Source organism: Pogona vitticeps, chromosome 12 (assembly GCF_051106095.1).
Source record: "Pogona vitticeps strain Pit_001003342236 chromosome 12, PviZW2.1, whole genome shotgun sequence".
In the NCBI taxonomy this organism is placed as follows: domain Eukaryota; kingdom Metazoa; phylum Chordata; class Lepidosauria; order Squamata; family Agamidae; genus Pogona; species Pogona vitticeps.
Window position 1 is genome coordinate 20,003,940 of NC_135794.1, and position 23,168 is coordinate 20,027,107.

General features: G+C 43.1%; 1 protein-coding gene across 6 annotated transcripts in view; it reads right to left on the reverse strand.

The window, feature by feature from the left end:
• ADAMTS17 (ADAM metallopeptidase with thrombospondin type 1 motif 17) overlaps nt 1-23,168 on the reverse strand; it is a 164,841-nt gene that overhangs the window by 31,306 nt on the left and 110,367 nt on the right. For 4 of the 6 annotated variants that reach the window (XM_078381125.1, XM_020781746.3, XM_020781747.3 and 1 more), the window contains exons 15-18: nt 13,791-13,911; nt 11,747-11,821; nt 6,317-6,397; nt 1,380-1,537 (exon numbers count right to left, since the gene is read on the reverse strand). In XM_078381125.1, coding sequence (XP_078237251.1) covers nt 1,380-1,537; nt 6,317-6,397; nt 11,747-11,821; nt 13,791-13,911 — 435 coding nt within the window. The remainder of the gene's footprint in view (nt 1-1,379; nt 1,538-6,316; nt 6,398-11,746; nt 11,822-13,790; nt 13,912-23,168) is intronic. The other 2 variants (XM_078381127.1, XM_072981668.2) reach the window with 1 other exon arrangement.

Genomic DNA, 23,168 nt, shown 5'->3' on the forward strand with positions numbered 1-23,168 from the left:
ATTTTTTCCAAGATTGGGGGGGGGGGAATAAAACACACATCTGTAGCTACAGAGGGAGCTTTATTAGTCTGAGCTGCAAGCCAAAGCTAAGACAAACCAGACAATCAGCTACAGTTTTAAAGCTTTTTGCCGGATCCAAAGCGCTTGGCCCTCGCCAGCACAAGACACGAAGACCCACCCTGTCCTTCTTTAAGCGAGCGAGATGCTGATGACTTCGCGGTGCTCCTTGAAGGATGCCGACCTATTTGGAAGTCTCTCAGGGGCTGGGATGGTTTTTAGTTTGTCCTTGCCAAGTGGAGGTCTGAAACAGACCTAGCAACACAAACACTCATTCATCCAAGGAACATACTTACAATCATGCATCTGGAGAAATGCCTTTAGCATGTTTAAAAAAAAAAAAAAAAGAGGCTAGCTCCTTCTAAAACAGAAAGCGAGCAAGATCCTTATTATCTCAATCTGGAAACAAGGCTGGAGAATCTCACAACTCATATGAAATCAATTTTACGCAATTACGCAGCCATATCCCCCTGCCTCCCTTTCGCGAGTGTTTTCAAACAGATGTGGCCATGCCTGCCCTTGGGCACTTTGTGCCTTGCAACTCAGCATCTGCCTTGGGTCCTTTTAAGGAGAAAGGCGGGTAAAAATATTTTAAGGGAGCAAGCAAGCAAACAAACAAACATCTGTTCTAGTACCGTTTTGGGGAAAAAAAATCTCTGTTTCCCCCACCCCTCAAACACATGCCCTGAACAAACTCCATTCCGGGGGATGTTGGCAGTTTCTGAAGTTTCTGAAATGAAGGCACTGTGGTATTCATAGGATATCTGCACAGACCAATGGGAGTGCTGGAGGGGTAGAGTCACGAGATATAAGAGACTCAACAGAAGGAGGGGGAGTTCGATGGGGAGGGAGGGAGTTTGCGTTGAGGAGTGGTGGTTGAGAGTGGATAGAGGAGAATGTTTGTTTAAGAGTAAACTACATTGCTTATTCTATCAACATCTGTAACAATAAACAATTTCTATTTGGTTCTTTTAAAATGACATCTGGCCTGGACATCTATCATTCATAATAGGTCATGTTGATGTAATCATCTGGTGGCAGCTGAGGGGCACGTGGCGTGAGCTTGTGTTTTGGTGAAACAAGCAGGGGCCACGTGGGAATCGTGACAGGCACTATCCAGGATTTGAGTCCAGGTTTCCCTAAGTCTAACTCCTGTATTCTACCCACTACAATACACTGCTTTTCTCGTATTTTTGCGTGGAGGATCTCTCTCCGGCTTTCAAACCAATACATCAATTGCCCTCATAATTAAGGAAAGAAAAAAAAAACAGTTGATGCAGAACTCAGCTCCATATTGAAGAAAGGCAAAGAGAGCAAATTACCATCAGATGAAGTGGTATTTTAGTTGGTCCTTTGGCTGAGATTTTCTCCCACAGACCTCTCCGCACATACCGGACAATAGTCCCTGCGATCTGAAATTCACCAGGAAGTTCAATTTTCCAGTCACTATTAATGGATTTCTTAGTGGAATCTTTCAAAGCTGGAAAGAATAAAACAGCATGCAGTGAAACAGGAAGTAACTCCAACATCAGAGACAGAGAATGCCACCCATGGTCTATGTCTGTTAAGGTTGGCAAATGAATGGGATAGGTGTCCTATACATGAGTCTCCTCACCCTCCACCAGTGTAACCCAATATTGTCCTCCTATCAGGAGTTAAGATGTTATCTGTCTGACTCATTTTTCTCAGCCAAAGCCTGCTACTTTATGTGCTAGCTTACTACATTCGGGGAAGGGTGCTTGTTTGCTTCAACAATGTTGATTCTCCAACTGTGTTCTGAATTCTCCTTGTATCACGACAGTCTAGTGCCCCATTTTGCATACCACGTAGCCAGATGCATAATGCTCACTGCCACATGTAAATCACCGATAAGGCTCATAGTAATGGGGTTCTCTCCTGCCAACCTAGCAGTTCGAAAGCATGTACAAATATGACTAGATAAATAGTTACCACCTTGATGGGAAGGTAAAGGTGTTCCATGTCTAGCTAGTCGTGCTGGCCATGTGACCACGAAAACTGTCTTTGGACAAACGCTGTCTCTATGGCTTGGAAATGGGGATGAGCACTGCACCCTAGAGTCGGACACGACTGGACTAAATGTCAAGGGGAACCTTTACCTTTACCTAATGGGGTTCTGCCTTGGGTCAGATGCTGGTTGTAAAATTATGGCAAAACTGCTGAGAGATTTATTGCACTGAAACCAACATCAAGATTGTCTGAAGCAATCACACAGGAAGTGCTGCTAGTCAGAAATGCCAACTATAATAATAACAAAATAAATAACGAGCAGTTTGCTGTTGTTTCATGATACCCACAAGCTGCTGCCAGAAATTGCCTCACTTTGCTTAAAGATAGGGCAGCTCTGCCTCCTAAAGTGGAAAGGTAGTCCCCAAACCACAAAAGGGATAGAGATAAATTTCCGTGTCTAGTTACGCTGGCCACGTGACCATGGAAACTGTCTTTACGCTCACTCTATGGCTTGGAGACGGGGATGAGCACCACGCCCTAGAGCTGGACACGACTGGACTAAATGTCAAGGGGGAACCTTCTACTCTACTCGAGAATCTCCATCCACAAGATATGTACAGCATGATGGTCTTTAGCTAAGAGGACATTAGAGTTAAGACAATAAATAGAACAGAGACCTAACAAAAGGCTGCTAATAATACAAGCTGAATGGTATCACACCAATGTTAAATCAATGACAGGAAGGAACCCAGAGAGAAATGTATTTGGTTGGGCACACTGGCAAAACAAGAGATGTTGGAAAAGACACCTAGTAGGCCTTATCAATAATAGTTTTTTTCTTATATTTCTTCCTACGTATGCCACCAGTTTAGCCATACCTCCTGAACAGCTGGCTCTGGAAGAGGGATAACTTCCTGCAGCTAATCGCAGCTATTTGACAAGGTGCTGAAGGCCATCTCCATGGTATGCTTGGTCACATGGCCCACTGCACGACTGAGATGTGCCCCAGCACCTTGTCAAATAGTCACAATTAGCCACAGCACGTTTCACAAACCTTACACAAACATCAATAAGATTCTGGCCCTTATACGTTGTGCAAAATAAGCAGGAGGGGTGGAGTTTCTGCAAAATTTGCCTCCCTCTCAAAAAATAAAGTCTTTTTTCACCTGCAAGAACGCAGCAGGCAAAGGTTTATATTCTCAAAGCCTGTACAATCTGTCTCCACATCTACGTCTCTTTCATAACCAACTCTTCATAACATTTTTTTTCCTCCTCCTGGACAGAAACCAACACCATCAGTCTGTGCTCCATGCTTGCATCAGCTCATGCCTTTCTCTTCACTCAGATTCCTTCCAATTCGCTGCCTGGCTTAAGGATACGACAAATTGTAAAGCATTTCCTGTTCAAGGTGGTTTGCAAAAGGCAACCAAGCCAGGCAGCGTGGGATGATGAACGTAGGTGGAAAGGAACGGCTCCCAAGCAAATGGAACATCCACTCACTTCCAAAATACCCTACCAGTCCCACAGTAGAAACAAGACCTAATTGGCCAAAACTTTGAAAATGTAATTAGCTCCAGCCACCACTTGGAGGTTCGTCACAGCCTTCAGGACTTATTAAAGTTACAGTGTCAGGAATCTGTAGCACTTTGATTTCTTAGTTATCCTACGGGATAATTTGCCTGTGTTTTGCTGCAGGGCTTTGATAATAAAAGCATTTGACTTCCCGCTCAGAGGCAATCGAAAACTTTAGAATATACAGAAACCTTTTGACAACAGATTTTGTTCAGCAGTGAAATGCTAGCCTCACAACATGGTGAAGAAATTCTCCTCTATTATTTTTCTTCTCCCATATCCCATTTGTTATGGTTTCTTTGAAAAAAAATGTATCAAAACAGATCAATAATCACCTTTTAAAAAAACCATACAAAGGGATTTATGCCTTTGATGTGCATGCAAAACCAATGTGGGTTGTTCACACTAAGGGAAAGGACTGACAGAATATTTTTAATATAGGAGGACCCTTGAATTCAATCCCAGCAAAACTTACAACACTTGAAAGTCAGTTCTGTAACCTTAAGTGTAGAAACTAGCTGTCTGTATACATGACTGGGGAGGTCACCTCCTCTTAAACCCCCTCTTATTCATGGAAAAGCTGTCTTCTCTCTTTCCTTAGCACCATTTCACCCCAAAAGCAATACATTTCCATTGGCTTGGGGTTCAGTCACACACAGACATAATGGAAATAGACAAGAGTTGTAGGGGTTGTAGAGGAGGCCACATACATATAAAAGATGCACATTTTGATTTGCAGCATGGTATCACTGTATTCAGGGGATGTGGTGGCGCTGCAGGCTAAACCGCAGAAGCCTCTGTGCTGCGAGGTCAGAAGACCTGCAGTTGTAAGATCGAATCCATGCGATGGAGTGAACTCCCGTCGCTTGTCCCAGCTCCTGCCAACCTAGCAATTCGAAAGCATGTAAAAATGCGAGTAGATAAATAGGTACCACCTTGGTGGGAGGGTCACGGCGTTCTGTGTCTAGTCGCACTGGCCACGTGACCACGAAAACTGTCTATGGACAAATGCTGCCTCTATGGCTTGGAGACGGGGATGAGCACCGCACCCTAGAGTTGGAGACGACTGGACTAAATGTCATGGGGAACCTTTACCCTTATCACTGTATTCAATAAATCAGCCACAAGCCGTGCTAACTAGGGAGTTCCGGAATGTGCTGTGTGCGCGAGGAAGGGGTGGTGGGTGTTTCCAAACTCTCTTGGTGCTGCTCACAACAGCGACAGAATGAGATGACAAACAAATGGATAGATCTGCGAATGTTCATGTAGCAGTTTAAGGCTGAAGCATGAAGCTAAGAACACAGCTGGGTCAGCACTTAAATCACTAGAAAGCAGCACATTTACCTTTTCAGTTACAGAATCAAGAAGCAGCTGTACTCAATACAGAGATGTGATGCTCTTTTTATATGATGTCTGTCTTCACCTCAAGTGACATTTGGCAAACCTCAACTGGCAGTGAGCATCCAAATTAATCCAACCAAAACAACTGAAAGTGTTGGCTTCCGAAGGCACAGAACTGGCTGTGCTACAGAACACTGGCACCCATTGTTCTCCAAAGCTCTGCTATGTCAAAGTCTTTAGAATAGGCGTAATTTTACTCTGAAAAACGTGGGCTGCCATGTAAGCAGAAATGAAAGCAGTAGCAGGCAAGAGATCAGAGAATGGCACATGGTAATCTTGGATACTACTCAGTCTTTGGGAGGAGATCACCCTGCAAAATGTGGGCATTAAGCATAAATGCAAACTGCTTTCCTTCCTTCCTTCTTTAAAAGAAGACAAGTTTCTAGCCCCTATGTGCATAAAAATGGACTTTAAAGTTTAAGAGTAAGCCCACAACATCCAGAGTTACCATATCTGGTCGCAGGAGACTCCCTGCCTCTCCCAACAGAGGAAATGGCAAAAGGAAGAAATATCTAGATTTGCCTGATTTGCAGCAGATAAACTAGTGCACCAGTAGCACCCATTAATCTGAAGTGGTTTGAGTTATATCCCATTTGGTTTACTCTATAATAAATTAAATGAGTCAGCTTTCAAAAAGTGTTCAGAAGCCTCAGATGGCCCCAAAAGCTGTGTCCACACTGTTGAACAGGACCAGTGATTGGGAGCACACAATTCCTGTGTCACAACCGTTTCAGCAGCTACTGCACTGATCCGTTTCCTGACAGTATGCAAAGTGATGGCAAAGCCCTCTTAACTAAGCCCTATGCAAGCGAACATCAGTTGGAAAAGACACCGGAATAGTCTGACTGTGTTCATTAAAGGAAGGCACTGCTGGCTAGCACTTACACGGGAGCGCTGAAAGAGGACGGGGGAATATAGTGCTTCTAGTAGCAAATGTGACAATACACATGACAACGAGAAGGAGAAAAACAGTTATTGCTGTTTTTATATCCAAATACCTCTTTACTCAGGATTCACCCAATATTTTCAGGCCTTTCAAAAAGACCTTAGAATTAGTGTTGCAATAGGAATGGCTTTCGACAAACAGTATTACTTTGCTCCCCGAATATTCTATAGCAGTGGTCCCCAACCTCCAGATGTTCTTGGAATACAACTCCCAAAAGTCTTCACCACCACCTCTGCTGGCCAGGATTTCTGGGAGTTGAAGTCCAAGAACATCTGGAGGCCCAAGGTTGGGGACCACTGTTCTGTAGGACAGAAGATAAAAAAGAGTCCAAATTAAGGGTGCAATCGAGAAATTTTTCTTTCTCTGTTTTACCAAGAAAACTGTGGGCGGGCTTATCCTCCATCACACGGATGCGTCGGGCCCCAGCGGGAATAACAGTCGCTTCAATATAGCCTGAGGCAAAAAAAAAAAGAGAGGAATACATGGGTTGTAGTATCTCAAAGAAGAAGTGAGAAACAGAGAAATTATTTTATTTAATTTAGCATGCAGGTTTTAGATATATTAAAAATCCAATTATCATTTTGAAATGTTATGAGATATGCCTGTTTCAATACTTTGAACCTGAAGAGGAAGAAAATCTAATCTATGCCCTTTAAATATGCTTCCCTGATTATGACTGAAACTATGATGAAGTAAAGTGCAGTCTGTATACACACTTAATGTCAATATTTACATGGCCAGAGACAGATAGTTACAAGTGTGTGTTTTTTTTTATTTTGAATCAACAACCCATGTGAACACAGACATGAAACTTATACTTCCCTGCTCAGAACCATTCACTGGTGATGTTTTGCTTGCAAGTTCTTCTACGTCACCTATCTCTACCCATCATATTGTAAGGACTTGCTGTATACCATGTTAAACCTAGTGTTCATCTAATCCTGTAAAGGCAGGTCTTCAGAACTCACAGGTTTCTGGGCTGAGCACACCTACACAAATAGCAGCTCTATTACATTATTTGTTGTTTAGTCGTTTAGTCGTGTCCGACTCTTTGTGACCCCATGGACCAGAGCACGCCAGGCCCTCCTGTCTTCCATGGCTTCCCGGAGTTGGGTCAAATTCATGTTGGTCGCTTTGATGACTCTGTCCAGCCATCTCATCCTCTGTTGTCCCCTTCTCCTCTTGCCTTCACACTTTCCTAACATCAGGGTCTTTTCCAGGGAGTCCTCTCGTCTCATGTGATGGCCAAAGGATTGGAGCCATCAGGGACTAATATATGATGACTAATGTTGATTTAGAAGGCATCATCCTGCAGCAGTGATCTAAGAAATTGCCTTGGCTACACTGATGTATGGCTTCCCTTTACATCGGGCCCAGAGCTACTGCAGCTGGCCACCACCTTAAGCCAGAGCAAACCACAGCAACAGAGTGCCTTCAGGGTCAGCTGACAGGTGATGTCTTGCAATGCCTTCTCACTTCCCGTCCTTAAAGAACTCATCTCAGCTGGATTTTGCCAGAGTGCAAGAAAATGATCTTACCCAATGGCACCTCCTGCAAGGCACACCTTCTATTTTTGTTCCCCTCTTCCTTTCCTAACCCGCTTAATGTCTCCATGTGGCCAGATCTGTTCAGCTGACCATACATCACCACCTCTTTTTCTCTTTCATTTTCTTCTCTCCTCCTCAGGTTACCAAAGGAAACAGCCTTTTTTTTATTCTGGGAGGGAAAACTGAAGACACAGTAGCAGGAGGAATCCTGTGGAGGTAGGTGGGATGAACCTGGCATTTCAGTCATGTTGCAATGGCCACAGTTTTGTTCAGTTTTTTTTTTAACCTTTTTGATGCAACTACACAAACTGTAATTAACGAAGCAAACAGGTACCTAACATATAGGTTCCTGTTGAGGATTCTGTTGTTCGAGATAGTCCAATTGCATTGTAATCACCACACTCTAAAATGGGGAGAGAAGTGGGGGGAACCCACACCTTTTGATAAAACTCATGCACTGATACAGAAACCTGACTGACAACAAGTAAAAGACACAAACACACAAAGGACAAGTGATTAATAACAACACATGGGTGCAAACACATAAAAACCAGAAGAGAAACACCTTGGAATTCCACTCTGCCACCAGTGTTAGCACCATACTTTGGAGCATGCTCAAAACATACAGCGTGTTCATTTTTGAAAAATAAAAGCATGAAATTTAGCCCAAGCACTGTCATCACTGATTCCCTTTCAAGATCTTGAGACAATCTCATCTCAGTTGATGGATGGAACAATTCATTCTGCTGAGCATCTACAAACACTACTAACATTCAGGAGAAATTGGGAAATAAATCACAGCAGAAGTATCTCCCGTATAAACACCTCGTATTCCAGATTAAAATCTTCCTTCTTTGTCATCTTTAGGAAGTAGCTTAGACCAGAAAACCACACTGTTGATTCAGAAGTCCCATCACTATTCCAACCAATCTGATTTAAATCTAATTCTGGTCCCTCATGGGTAACATGACTATTACAAACTAGGGTTGCTTCTCCTCCACAATGCCTTTGGTTTCATGATGCGTCTGTCCACATGTAATATGCAGAAAAAGCCTTTCTGCAGTGGAGTTTTTCATTTCTGGTAAACATGACAGACCAGTTAGGGCTTTGGTGGGTGTGGCAGTAATTCCATCATTGCCTATTAGACTAGTTTAAAAAAAAGAAAAGCAACCATAGCCTGCTAATCATAGCATGGGAATGAGAACAATGTACCCTATGGGCAGCAAAGCCTCTTTCCAACCAACTGCAGCTTTCTGAAAAGCTAACATCTAAGTCCAGATCCAGCATACAACTAAAAATATAAAACATGCATGCAGCAAACGGATGCCTGACAACAGGTGCGCTAATCAGAAAGCTGGGAATGTTGGTTGCATTTCCCTGCTGGATGAGGTTCTCTGGGTTTGTCACAGTGCAACCTATGAAAATGCCACAGGTCCTCTGCTTTTGGATAGTGCTGATGGTACAACTCTTGGGCATGCTCCTTTGGAGGAAAAGCTGTCTGGAAACTTTCGGCTAGCTTCTCAGCAGGCTGTGATTATAAAAATAATAACAATTCTATTGTGAATCCAGTAACACACTCCATACGGAGGCAAGCTTCACGGTCTCTAGAATTCATTCATAGTCTGCTTTACAAAGGATTAAATAAAGTAATGGAAACGGGTTTTCCAGCGTTTGGAGAAATGCAATCCTTGATCACTTCACATTATGTGGAGAGCATTGTTCATTTTAATAGTTTATAACTGTAGTTTTCACTCCTAGTAAGACTCAAAGTGAGCTGCTGGATACTCAGTGGCTTAAGTGGAGCCAGAGGTTGGGAGTTCTGTTCCCCACTATGGGCTTCCTTGAGAGGGGCTGGACTAGATGATCCAAAGGGTCCCTTCCAGCTCTGCAGTTCAAAGGTTCAAAGGTTATTACTAGGACCATATTTCATTATTTGACTGATGACTTCCCAGATTTTCAATAATATCCCAAACTAATTTTTCAAGCTACCGCTAAGGGTTGCCAAGATCCACTGTAAAACATTCATGTCACAGTGGGATGTTTAATTATCTCATCCACTAAAATAAAGGTAATTTTCGACTGAAGGATGATGCTTCAAAAGCCTTGTAGGACTACGTCGTTCATAGCACTGAGTGCTCTGCTACGGGACTTTGTAACTCATAGCACAGCCACACGAGTGTGCTCCCCCCTTGGCAATTCCTCTCTTGTTTTGGCACACAACGAGTCAGGAGCGCATTGCTGTGATTGAAGAGAATCCCGCATACAAATTGTAGGGCAGGACTTGAATTAAAAGAGATGCCCAAGTAGATAGAGTGGGAAGGAAAACAAATGTTTTTGTTACTGTGAAATTTAATATGGAAGGCAAAGCTTGCTTGTGTCGCTTCAGTGATAAGGCTGGAAAGAACCAGTAGCAGAACAAAGAGCAAACTTGTTGAGAGGCTCTTCCTTCTGCAGAAGAGTGATAAGGAATTTTAGGATAATTATCGGTGTGGGGACAGGATTACCAAAACAAAACAGAAAACTAACCTAAACTGGATTGGTTCTTTCTAGAAGGTACACTATTGACTGAAGAGGTGATACTATCGTGGTGGTAAGTGCTAGTAAACTTATATATGGCTCTGCATTTCCTTTTACTGCACGTTGGGCGGAACAAAAGAAACATCAGCTTCCAAACCAAAAGTCATCTGGAATTAAAGGCTGGCTTTATGAATATACAACCCTATGTTGTGATGGAATAAATCCAGGACTAAATCCAGATATTCAGCTGAGCAAAGTGGATGCAGACTCTTCATTTAATCTGCTACCATGAATTAAGGACAAAGAAACAGACAAAGTCCTTCATACACACCCACTGATAACTTTATGCAGCCCATCTTCCGGCTTCACCAGGCACTGTCCATGTTATCTCTCTTCATATCCATAAGGTCTAGAAACACGCTTGTTTTGTTTTTAAATGAGGGATGGAAGCTACAGGTATGACATTTAGATGACTACAGTCATATCGCATCCATAATGTACATGACAGCTGCAATTTTATTGGGACAAAAGGAAGGATGTTCTGCTGGAGAACCATCAACCAGTATCAACTGAGGTGATCATCCACTAAGAAACTGATCTGCTAAAAACAGGATGAAGAGATAGCAAAAGGAGCTGCCAGCTGAATGAGGTTTGCTATTTATCAATTATCAACTACATCCCAGGCCCTTTTGATTCCCCTTGAGCAGCTTTTGATACCATGATACCATTTTTGATACCATTAATGGCATCTACTTGGACAGGCTCCATGGAATGGGACTGAGAAGCACTGTACGACAGTGGTTCCATTTCTATCTTCAGAACTGGTTCCAAAGTGTGGCCTTGGGGGGACTTCTCCTTAGCCCATCACGATGAGGCAGTGGGGGTACCACAGGGTTCCATTCTATCTCTCATGATGATTAACACCTATGGGAAGCTGCCTGGAGAGACCATTAGGAGTTTTAGGGTTGGGTGAAATCAATATGCTGACGACACTCAGCTCTATTTTTTTTTCCATCAAAGTCAGCTGAGACCGTACAGGTGCTGGGCCAATGTCTGGAGGCTGTAATAGCCTGTACGACAGTCAATAAGCTGAAGCTGAATCCCAACAAGACAGGGACTTGTGGTTCGGCGGCTCCCAGGTCTGGGAATTGGGTAGGAGACCTGTTATGATCCAGTTTACATGCCGGTTGTCCAAAATGGGTGCATTCACGCTGCAGTTGGGACGACATACATAGTGGCTATTCAGAGAAAGCCTTGAGTCTTCGACACACTCTGTACCTATTCTTATTGCAGGGAGCCATTCCAACTGGAACAGACAACTCCCAAAGTTAGAGGAACTGCTTAGAACAGGGGTCCCCAACCTTGGGTAACTCAGATGTTCTAGGACTGTGATTCCCAGAAGCCTTCACCACCAGCGGTGCTGGCTGAGGTTTTTGGGAGTTGTAGTCCAAAACACCTGGGTTACTTGAAGCTGGGAACCACTGCCTTAGGAGAACTGATGCAAAGAGCCTAGATATGAATTCTCCAAGAAGAGATTCTAAATTATTCTTGTAAGAAAAGGCCTTGTGGCCTCTCTTTGTAACCTACCAAAGTAAAGTCCCATGTAAGGCTTTCAAACTTACTGACAGTTTTTTTTAAGAATGACTTTTTGCACTTCAGCCCAACCAGAAGAGAGGGACAGAGACCCAACACCAAAGAGGATCTAGTGAGCACCACACAGAGCAACCAGGCGTCTTACACGAGAAACACTTGGGAACAGCCTTTGCTTTTGCCATCACACACGTGGACACCTTCTTACATTGACTATGGGATACTGAGAAAAAGAAAGGAATTGGCATGGATTTAGTCACATCAACAGAGACCGTTCTCACACATTAGCAGTCCTAGAGATGACAACGTTGAGTTCTGTATTCACCGGAACCCAACAGACAAACAGACCACAGGTTTATATATATTTGCTGTCAAACTGCCTGATATGCAACACAAAGTAATCCATTTTTTGAACCTTGACACAGAAACTGCCAATGTGACTCTGAGGGTTAAACCCGTTGAGAAGATCAGCTCGAGAAGCAGGCCTGGTTGAAACCATAACTTACATCTTCTCCTCCTCGCATGAGCTTTCCTCACCTTAACTTCTTGGGTGAATGGTCTTCAGCAGTTAAAGCCAAGCTCAATTTGCACGGTTGAATGCTCATATAAGAAACTCTACAGGAGCTTCATGGCTAGAGGGGAAATGTGCTATCGCCTTTTATTTATAAGCTGTGTGTCTTGTGTAATTCCGCTCTAAAACACAGATGTCACCAGTGTACAGTAGAACTTTTATATATATATATATAATAAAAATATGTCCGTCTTCAAGTTCCATTCCAGTTCTTGGGATATTTGCCAAACATGAAGTAAAACAATAAACACACTGAATTACAATACAAAACTAAAAACAAAGCACAGCAAAAAGGCCAAGAAGAAGTGGGAAGGGATCTGCAACAATTAGCATTAAGTGTCAAAAAATATTAAAGACTCCAGTTGGTGCTTCCTTGAAGCATCAGAATGGGACACAGCTTGGAGACAAAGCCCTCATCCCTATTGCTGGTCCTGGGGCCACAGGCCATATTGAATGCAAGGATCTTCTTTGTCATCAGCCCATTCTACTTCCCACAGAGGGGACCAATGGGGAGAAGGACAATTGTACCAATGTACAGATAAACACCTCTGCCTGAAGCCAAATTAGTTCACTACACAACCACTACATACCCAACGGGTGGGGTGTAATGGTTAGAATGCTGGCCTAGAAGTCAGGTGACCTGGTTTGTCCTTAGTTGGTCACAAAACTCACTTGGGCCAGTCATGATCTCTTAGGCTCATCCACCTCAGAGGATTGTTGTGAAGATAAATTGAAGAGACGGAAAGCCACCTACTTTGACCTCTGAGCTCAATGCAGAGAAGGTACGTAGGACAAAATGGAACAAGTAAATAATTTTCGTTGTACCATCACACAGCATTTTAATTTGATTTTGCTTAGCACTTTTCTCTCCATATAAAATAAGTCCTTCCATGGCTCAGCTTGGAAATACTGGGAGCTGTCATGACTTGGGCAGTTGATCTCGTTAAACATTACACACCACTATGGCAAATACCATAAACCTTAAAGTTAATCCTAGCTTTATTCAAACAAATAGGAAATGAACAAGAGAATGAATCTTCAGAAATGTGAAACTCCTGATCAAGATTGTTCTCCATATACTTGCAAGGAAAACGTTCCTCGATTGACTGAGCCTATGACAACATGAGCAAAAAAAAAAAAAATCTGAGCAGAGACTACAGGTTTGTCTGGCATGGATAAGAGATACCTTATTTATACAAGTTAGTTAACTTCCAGAACACCTTGTCCATTTCCCAACTCTGGCCTTGATGCACATGTGTGTTGGACAATGCACTCACACATTGTGAAGCAAGGTGGCAGGGCACAGGAAATAACCAAGAAATCCAAGGCCATTCCCAGTCAAGCAAACCAGGATTTTGAGAGCGCCTAAAGAAGCCTGAAAGGGCAAAGAAAAATCCTTCTTGCAGATTTTGGCATGTTCCGATAACTGTCCAAAGTATATGGGCAACTGGGCTCTGAGCAGCTTCATCCGCATCAAACTGAGCACCGCCCCATTGTTAAAAAGCTGGATTTTAAAACTACATCCAATATGAATTGCATGCTTTGCCCTCTGCAATCGCAAGCATTTTCTCATTTCAGTTCTCACAAACTGGGCAACTAAAGCCATCTAGTGGCTACTCACCCATCCCTTTGGTATGGTTGAAATCTCCTTTCACTACTTTGCAGGTTTTCCCATCTCCATTACAGACGCCGCAACGGTCCTCTTTGGCAGATGAGCCAATGATCCCGTCACAGCCAATTTTCTAAGGATAACAAGAAGGTCTTTGTTAGTTCCATGGAAATGATTTCTAAATGAGCACGGACTTACAATACTTACTGATTGACAATGCAGAGAACATTGGAAGTTAGAACTTGTGCCGGGAATGGCAAAATATCAACTGCTGACCTGAAACAGATGTCATCAGAAAGCAGCATCTCAAAATTGATCCTTTAAAACTCGATCAGAATCCTGTCAATGTACCAAGATCTAGTAGGAGACCCCAAGCAATCCTGTTTTGGAATCCAAGTGGTTATCAATCCAACAGGACAGAGTTGTCTGCCCCAAAGCAGACACAGATCAAACTTGGGGAAGAGAAATTGAATATCGGAAGCAGGAAGCATAACCCAAATCAGCCAGGTCAGATTCCTGAAAGCTATGTTCTTTACTTTACTTTTATTGAATTTATACCCCGCCTCTCTAGACAAAGTCTACTCGTGAGTGACAATGTGGGTGGTGCAACAGCTAGTGTAGCAGAACCTGCCTGTTAGAAGCTAAATTGTAGGATCTGCTCAACCGTTCTCATGATGGCAGAGAAAGCAACATGATGGCAGAGAAAGTAACACACACACACACACACACACACACACACACACACACACACACACACACACACAAACACACACACACACACACACCAAGCACCATTACTTTCTTCAAACTGCTCCAGCAGCTGTTTTTCCTTGAGATGCTGTTATGTTTCAACTTCCTGAACCACACAGGTGATCTCAGGAAATTAGCAATCATGTAGTGAGTGGGATGATCTCAAATTTCCAGTTAATGCAAAGCAGATTCGCTTCCCAGCTTCAAAATATCAAATTGGAAATGACGGTTTGAAATAATGCACAGCTTCAACGGGGCAAACCAAGGATGGTGAAGGATTGGTTGTGAAAGGTAAACTGCAACGGTCAGGGTCTTCCATCATCTTTGAATGCTTTTCCCGCTGCTTTTCCCAGTCACATAGGGAAAATGGCAATATCATGTAGAGATCTCAATAGCCACCTGGTCTGTGAGGCCCTTTACTCTTCTCTACTTCTTTCAGCTTCGTTGGCACCGATGGGGCTAATAAAAGAGTATGAGTATCTCCTCTCCCACTAAGAAACGGAGAGCCCTGAGAACTTCACAGTGACTTCTAAGGCAATTGATTTCAGGGGGGAGGAAAGTACAAAGTGGTAAAGACTAGTGACAGATGGTGAACCAAGCTGAGAAGGTTAGGTTTGATTTTTTAAAAGTTTGAGGATTTTATAAACACACAGCATTTAAAGCAATGGCTCTTATCAAAAGCCTAGACTGTATTTATGTCTTTGTTGTCATAAAACCTACCGAATGGAAGCAGCAGCTGCTTAAGGGTGGTAGATGTCCTGATATTGATGTCTAAATGGCAGTACTGTTTTTGAAGTCCAGGAAGGGCACATTTTAGTGGGGAAATCCAGTGCTCTGCTTGGAAAAAAGATTCCCAGATTCAACCCCTGTGTTTCCTGGTAGGAGATGGTCAGATTTCCATCTTGAGCTTTGGAGAATGGCTGTCTAGATAATATTGGACTACACGGACCAATGGAATCACTCAACATGAAGCAACTTCATATGCATCCGTTAAAAGAGAAAGCTAAAGTACACAAGCAGTCAGAAACTACTAAGCAGGGGATTGGACTCGATGGCCTTGTAGGCCCTTTCAATTATTCCATGATTCTATGAAGATGACACCGTGTCTCTATATAGTTGTTCACATATCATCAAGATTCTAAACCACCGTTGACGTCTCCTTCTACTTTTGTTTTTTAAACAAATAATTCCAGGCCAATTTGCTTGGACTTATAAGTCCTGGAGTTCACCCATCCTTCTCTCTCTCCTCTTTCATTTCCCAATTTGGAAAGGGGAACATATCACAAGCCCTTCATGCTCCTTCTAGTCCCATTTGTGCAATGTAGGCTAACATCTGCTACAGTTTTCTCACTGAGAAATGGAAACTTGCCTCAGAGGTCCCATCAGTGTTGGCATGATTCTTTGAGGTTCAGCTTCTTTTGCCTGAACCCAGGAGACCAAAAAATTCTGCAGCTGGCTCAGACCAGATGAATCACTGAATCTCACCAGCTCATCTAATTAAGCAGGCTGTACACTTGTTGAAACAGGATTGTAACTGAGCCATGAAAGCAGATGCAACCCAGCAGCCACATGCCTATCAGGAGCTTCATAAATGTCCTATATTTGCTTCCTGCCTTGGACTGTGAAAAAGACCATTACTGGCACCAAAAGGAGCTCATGGACAACAGATATTTCTCCACATGTCTTGATGACACGTCATTGACATCTTTCGGTAAGTTACATCCAACAGGCCTCTCTGCTTGCTGGGACAGAACAGTCAAGAAATTGAAAAGTATGTCTCTTCATTTTAAATCAGGCATAAATCGTACCAGTCTCTGCAGGAAATGTTCCAATCATCTGTAACTAATGAAGCGCCAAGGAATACAGTTTCCAATCAGGACATCCAAATCAGCCCTAAGGGCTTGAATAAATTTCTCCTTTGAGAACCTTCAGCCAAGCATAGTTCCACCTGTTATGGGCCACACACACAACACTTTGCTCTAGAGCAATCTGACTCTCATCTGCATTACCCCAAATAATCTGTTTTGAATTCAGTCCTTGTTATCTTCAGTGTGAAAAGATTTGGGTTTTTAAAAAAATCTTTAAATGGTACTCAGGCCCCAGAATAGTGTTACTAAAAGGGGGGAAGGAGTCATGGGCCATTATTCAATTGACTAGATGCATAATATATTTAGCTCCCTTGCACACTCAGTGTTAGATCAGTTGCTTTGCATAAAGAACATCTGAGATCCAATGTCGCATCAAAAGAAACAGATAAAAGGAACAGGCAAAAAAAGGAACTAGGAACGGCCATTGCTTGTTGATTAAAGCAACCCTTTTGCTCTGCATTGCTCTTATCCCTCCAGCAGTAACAACAAAACATCATCCCTAACAGGAGAACCACTACAATGAACACCTACAAGTCCAAAGGAAAGGGGCTACCAAACCTAGAGTCTGCTTTTTGCAGTCTGATGGGGGCACAATTACCTGCAGGCCTATGTTAGAATCTTCTTCTTCTATGGTGAAACCTCTTTCTTTAAAGGATTTCTGTCTCACCTTGCTTCATGAAATGGTATGTTACAAAAGAGTCCACCTCCTCCTTTTAAGATATTTAAATCTGAAAACCATAAATGGGTTGGATTTGCTGTTCCCTTTCCTTAAACAACAACAACAACAAGGCCACTTAGCTGGGCATATAATTTGAGTTTTAGACTGACCAGGATAATTTTTAAAGGAGATTGTAAATGTGCCTTTTGAACCTCTCTCTAGAATATTCATTGCCGTAGCCTGCGTGCATGTTTGGGTGTCGCTTCACCAGCACAATGATGATTACTGCCTCACGTCAGAAACGACAATGCCCATCCGCAGGGCTGTGTAATTCTTCCCAGATGGTGAGCTGAACAAACTGCCATAGCAGATGGAATGTAAATATTGACGTCGTCAAGTTTTGTTCTGCAGATTAATCGCCGCGAGGGTATGACAGTGTACAGCTGATTCCTTTCCATTGCCAACATTTGCTCTTGCAACCCAACAGTCACTGCAGGAAAATCCACACAATCACCACGCTCAGAATAACTATTTGCCTATTTTCTCACCACAGCTTCCTGTCCAAGAATGAAACTAATCAAACGAACGAGCCGTCTTCTTGTTGCTGTTGGACAGCACCTCACTTATTCTGACTTTGGGTGTGTCAGCCCTAAACAATAGTGTCATGTCTGGTAAACCAGTTCTGAGCACTCTCTACCTAGAAAACCCAGAATTGACTTACCAGCATGTTATTATTAATATAAACCGTTCTGGGTTGTTTTTAAGGAGAAAGGCAGGGTAAAAATATCTTAAATAAATAAACAAACAAATTTAATCATCATCATTATCATCATCCAAAGAAGTTCCCAAAAGTTCTTCAGCCAAAAACAATTCCACTGTTTTGATAGGCATCAAAACTATTTCACCACTTACAATGAACTTAAGGATGGAACATTCTCACAAATTATCTTCAGGCAAAATTCTGTGGCAATTTTAGTTCCCATTTCCTAAAGAGTTTCTCCAGTGGTCTCAGATTCCCAGTGGGACATCAAGGATTGGTAAGGCATGAGATGATCTTTTCAGCACAACGTGATCAACAAGCTTCATCAGTGCTCTCTGTGTGTGGAATGAGCGAAGCCAACGACCCTCCCTTGAGAATTTTCATTTGTTGTATTCAAATCTCTCTCTCTCTCTCTCTCTGCTTCCAGGCAAGATTCATCGCTTTCAGGCCACAGTGCTATTTTTGTCTTGTAAACTTTCTATCACTTGTGCAAACTCTCCCTCTGGATAGTGTCCTTTCACTTTGGAAATCACACACATACAATAAGCACAAAAGGAGTGCCCAATTATGTAAAAAGAGTCAAACCACCCCTTGATACTCTTGATCCTTGAAACGGGCATGCAGTAAAGCAGTAGTCACTGCCGTTTTGTGCAGTGTGCGTTACTTGTGCTAAGAATTCCTTTGCATCAAGTGCACCTTTTCTATGGTTTTTCATATTTTACACGAAATAGGCATTCTTGCTGGCTGGATAGCTCAGTGGTTTAAGTATCTGGCGGTGGAGCCAGAGGTTGGATTTCAGTCTCTCACTGTGTGCCTCCTGCAAGCAGAGCCAGCCTGGGTGGCCTTGGGCCAGCTGTACAGTCCCAGGGCACCTCCAGAAAAAGGGACTAGAAAACCACTTTTTTGTCCTCTCTACCAGGAAAAAGTTCTTGACGGTACACAATGATGATGATTAAACATTCTTATTCTCATTTCCTTCCAAGAGTGTCACAAGAACCCTCACCCTCTTCTGGGGTATGGCAAACAATTCTGAAGTTCCCCCTCTTCACATATAATGGTGAGACAGGTGGGGATTTCTATCCCCTATGTCATTTATTCTTTTTGCTGCTTCCCTATGATATTTGCAGAGAAGCTTTTATAGCACTTCACAATTTATTGCTATTAGATAAGATAGGAATAGTTATTTAGAGGAAGTCTACAAGGTTATGCCCTCCTTAAGAGACCTCTCCCTTTTACAAGATAAAACATGAATTATTTTTCAAACTCTCCCCACTATGCAAACTTACTTTGCCATCAGGCACGGAGTGGGAGGATTATCTGGCTCTTCGAGAAAAAAGGCATCCACAGCCTTCTTGAGTGCGCATCCCAGCATGTGCAGTGGCTTGGATTCTAGCCACTCACAGGTATATGGAATCATTTTGATGGGTAGTTAGCCAAGTGCTTACCTAATGCCAAAGCCATTTTCATTTGCTTTCAGAGACGAGTCATGCTTCCCACATTTTTACACGTATATTTCTGCCATCACCTGGGCTTGCATGCTTTAGGAAAGTATACCACAGGCAAAAATGAGATGAAGACACAAACAGCATTTTGTTTCCTGAAAGGCAGAGGAACCATGATCCATTTCCATGCAGGTAATCACCTAGAAATCCTCCTCCTGAATCTCTCAGGTGGACGTCAAGGTCTGCCCTGCAAGATGCTGTGAGAGGTGTTAATAGACCGATTTGTTTTTTGTCTCCTCAGATCAGGAAAGAGAAAGATCCATTTCCATTTAGCTGAACTGCTTTGTGACAGCTCTCTAGGGTTCTTTCCAGATCCCTTGAGATCCCAAGGACAGAACTTTGAACTTCCTGCTTTCCGAGCACGTGCTATTTTATGTCTGAGTGAGCTGTTCTTCCCCAAGTGGTACTCCATGGCACGATGCACATGGAATCCTCATGACCAACACAAGTGTGTGTCTTCTAAAACCTCCATCTCCTGCCTGACCTGGATGCAAATGGAGCAAATCTTCTGCAGCTGCTCCTGCCTCTCTGCATTGTTTATAGCAGGCTGCTTCAGAGTTTAAACCCCAACTTGCATTTTCATGAGATGCTTCTAGAGCTCAGGGGCTTGCAAAGAATCTCACTTGGCAAGGAGAGCAGGTAAAAAAGCTTATTGGAAGGTGGAAACCTGCACCATGACACAGGGCTTGATTTATCAGCCACAGCTGGCGAGGAACGTTTCTAAAAGAAGACTGCTTTCTCAGCTCTTGTGAAGGGTTTAGATCATGGGAAGAAGAAAACAGTTTTATTCCAAAAATTGTTACTGACACGTGATTGTATTGACATGAGAAACGATCTATAGAGCATTCAGACCAACCTCTGAACTAGTTCAGCTCCATGTGTATAAAAAATGGGTTGGATGAAACTGAACTTTATAACAAAGACAGGGGAACCCCAAATGTTTCCGATATGCTAGCCTATAGTTTGACAATCATTGCGCTGTGCAATTCACTGCCGGGTTGGGCTCTTAGGGGCACACACAGCAAAACGGGTGATCCAGCTCCAGGTTTTTCAGGGTCGTTGGGCAAAGGAAGCCTGTATGCTCCTTGCTCTAGTCATCACCTGCAGAGAGTTGGTTGTCCCCAAGTGAGGGAGCAGACGGCCATTTCTACTGCCCCAGCCACCGTTGCAGCTAGCCTGCCTGGTAAGTTCGGAAGTGCAAAACAGGAATGCAAATCCTCACAAGTTTTGACCTTGCAGGTCAGGACAGGAAAAACTGCCCCCTTCTCCTATCCACAACAAGGATAGCAAGGCATGGGTCAGCACATTCAACACTCTTCTAGTAGCAGCGAGCATAGTATTCGGCAAATTCTGGCTAGGTTTTAAACAACACTGTGCAGTTTATGCAAAACCATAGAACTAACATAAATGGTCAGATTCATGCAAAGCTAGGGCTTTGTTTCATGAACATCTAATAATCTATAGCCTTGAATAGGTTTTTTGTGTCTCTCTTAACATCAGCCTGGCTTTTCATGCTTGCTGTGCATGTGTGCATGTACAGGCACACACAGACATGATTACAGGAAAGGACTCTAGTTCTCTTTCTTTGGGCAGTTATGCATGTCTTAAGGGATACAAAACAGCTTTTGGTCTCTTAGCTGGAGTCAAGGAATCTTGCAGACTGTTCAAATTGTTCGGCAGATTGCCGTTTTCAGTTTGCATGTGGAAAATAGCAGATCCTACCCAAGACAAGCTACCAAAGCTTAAAAAAAGCAAGGCATGGGGAGCGCTCCTTAGTCTGGAGGTGCTCTGACTAAAGACAGCTATTTTAGCCCAATTCTCAAATCATTCTCATCTTTGGATGCCTTCCAAAACTCACATACAAGTTTAGATTCTTTAAAGACGCTATTATTGAATTCCGCAACCAGCTGGGAAATTACACAGGGGGAATTATTATATAAAGCTAAGAATAATGACCAGCAGCAGAAACAGATGAATCAAGAAAGAGGAGGGGGAAAAGAAACAAAAAAGAAAATGAGGGAGGAAAAGAAACTCAGGCGACTGCATATTAGTTATAAATTTATGGCACAGCTTTACAACTAGGTCAGACCCTTAGCTTGTGAAAACTGCAGGTGGTTTCTGGAGGTAAAGGAAGCTGTGGCTGAACATAGGGGGTGCAATGAGGACTATGTTCTGATTTTAGACTCCCACATAGCTTTCCAAGTACCCTGGGCTCAAGCTACTACTGATGGCTTTAATCTTTAAAAACAGCAACTTGACATGGGCTCAGAAATTGCATGTCAGGAAATGATGGTTGTGTGTAACCCATTTGGTGGCTCAGAGTGACAGCAGGTTAACTATGTCAAAGTGCCCCTAACTGGTGGGTACTTTGTCATAAGGCCTGGACAAATGTTGGGTATTTCCACTAGAGCCTCCAGTTGGCAGGGGCGTTAACACATAGGATTTTTATTGTTGTTTAGTCGTTAAGTGATGTCCAACTCTTCGTGGCCCCATGGACCAGAGGACGCCAGGCCCTCCTGTCTTCCACTGCCTCCTGAAGTTGGGTCGAATTCATGTTGGTAGCTTCGATTACACTGTCCAACCATCTCGTCCTCTGTCGTCCCCTTCTCCTCTTGCCTTCACATTTTCCCAACATCAAAGTCTTTTCCAGGGAGTCTTCTCTTCTCATGAGATGGCCAAAGTATTGAAGCCTCGGCTTCAGGATCTGTCCTTCCAGTGAGCACTCAGGGATGATTTCCTTCAGAATGGATAGGTTTGTTCTCTGGGTAGCAGGTGATGAGAAGCTTCTGCTGAGCCAGACTGGACAATAGTCTATTTAATGGACCACGGCGGTGTCATGTCTTAGGTACAACCCTGGGGTATCTAGATACAGTGGTGCCTCACATAGCGACGTTAATCCGTGCAGCAAAAATCGCTGCTAAGCGATTTCGTCGCTATGCAATATTAAAAAGCCCATAGAAACGCATTAAAACCTGTTTAATGCATTCCTATGGGCAAAAAATTACCTTAAAGTGAAGATCCTCCATAGGGCGGCCATTTTCGCTGCCTCTTAAGCGAGAAATCCGTGCAAAAACACAGCGGGCAGCCATTTTTTTTACCCGGTGGCCATTTTGGACCCGCCAATCAGCTGTTAAAAAATCTTTGTTTTGCGATTATCAGTAAGCGAAACAGGGAACCGATCATCGCAAAGCGAAAAAACTGCATAGGAAACATCGCAATGTGATTGCAAAATCTTTGTCGCTATGTGGTTTCGTTGCTAAACGGAGCGCCCATTAAGCGAGGCACCACTGTAGCTGAAAACAAATGCTTGCAAGGCCAATCTAGCCCACGAATCTTTCAAGACACACTTCCTGCAATTGTTCTACAAATGAAATGTTTTGTGTCTCTGTGTCTGTATCTATGCTCAGAAGACATTTGCTTTGGAGAACTGCTGTATAGCTCTGTGGTTTCAGAGCCAAAGGTTGGGAGTTCGATTCCCCCCGGGCCTCCTTGACAGGAGCTGGACTGGATGATACACAGGATCCCTTCCAGCTCTGCAGTTCTATGATTATTAATTATTATTATTATTCTTAATGAGGAGCATTAACCCATGCCCCTATCAGCTGGTCACCCAACAGTGGGGAACCAGAAACGTAACAGCTGTCACACCAATATATTTGGTTATGGGATCTCTAGGGGAAAACTACCAGCCTGCTGCCCCAAAGCCTTTTTCAGTTGTGCTGGAAATGCCAACAGACCATCAAGCACCCACAGATCACAGGAATTCAGAGAAAACAGTGGACCCACTAGAGGTCCCCCCAAGCCTGTGCTGTTGGTAAAGTACTTCCAAAAAGCGTTGGTTAACCACATACA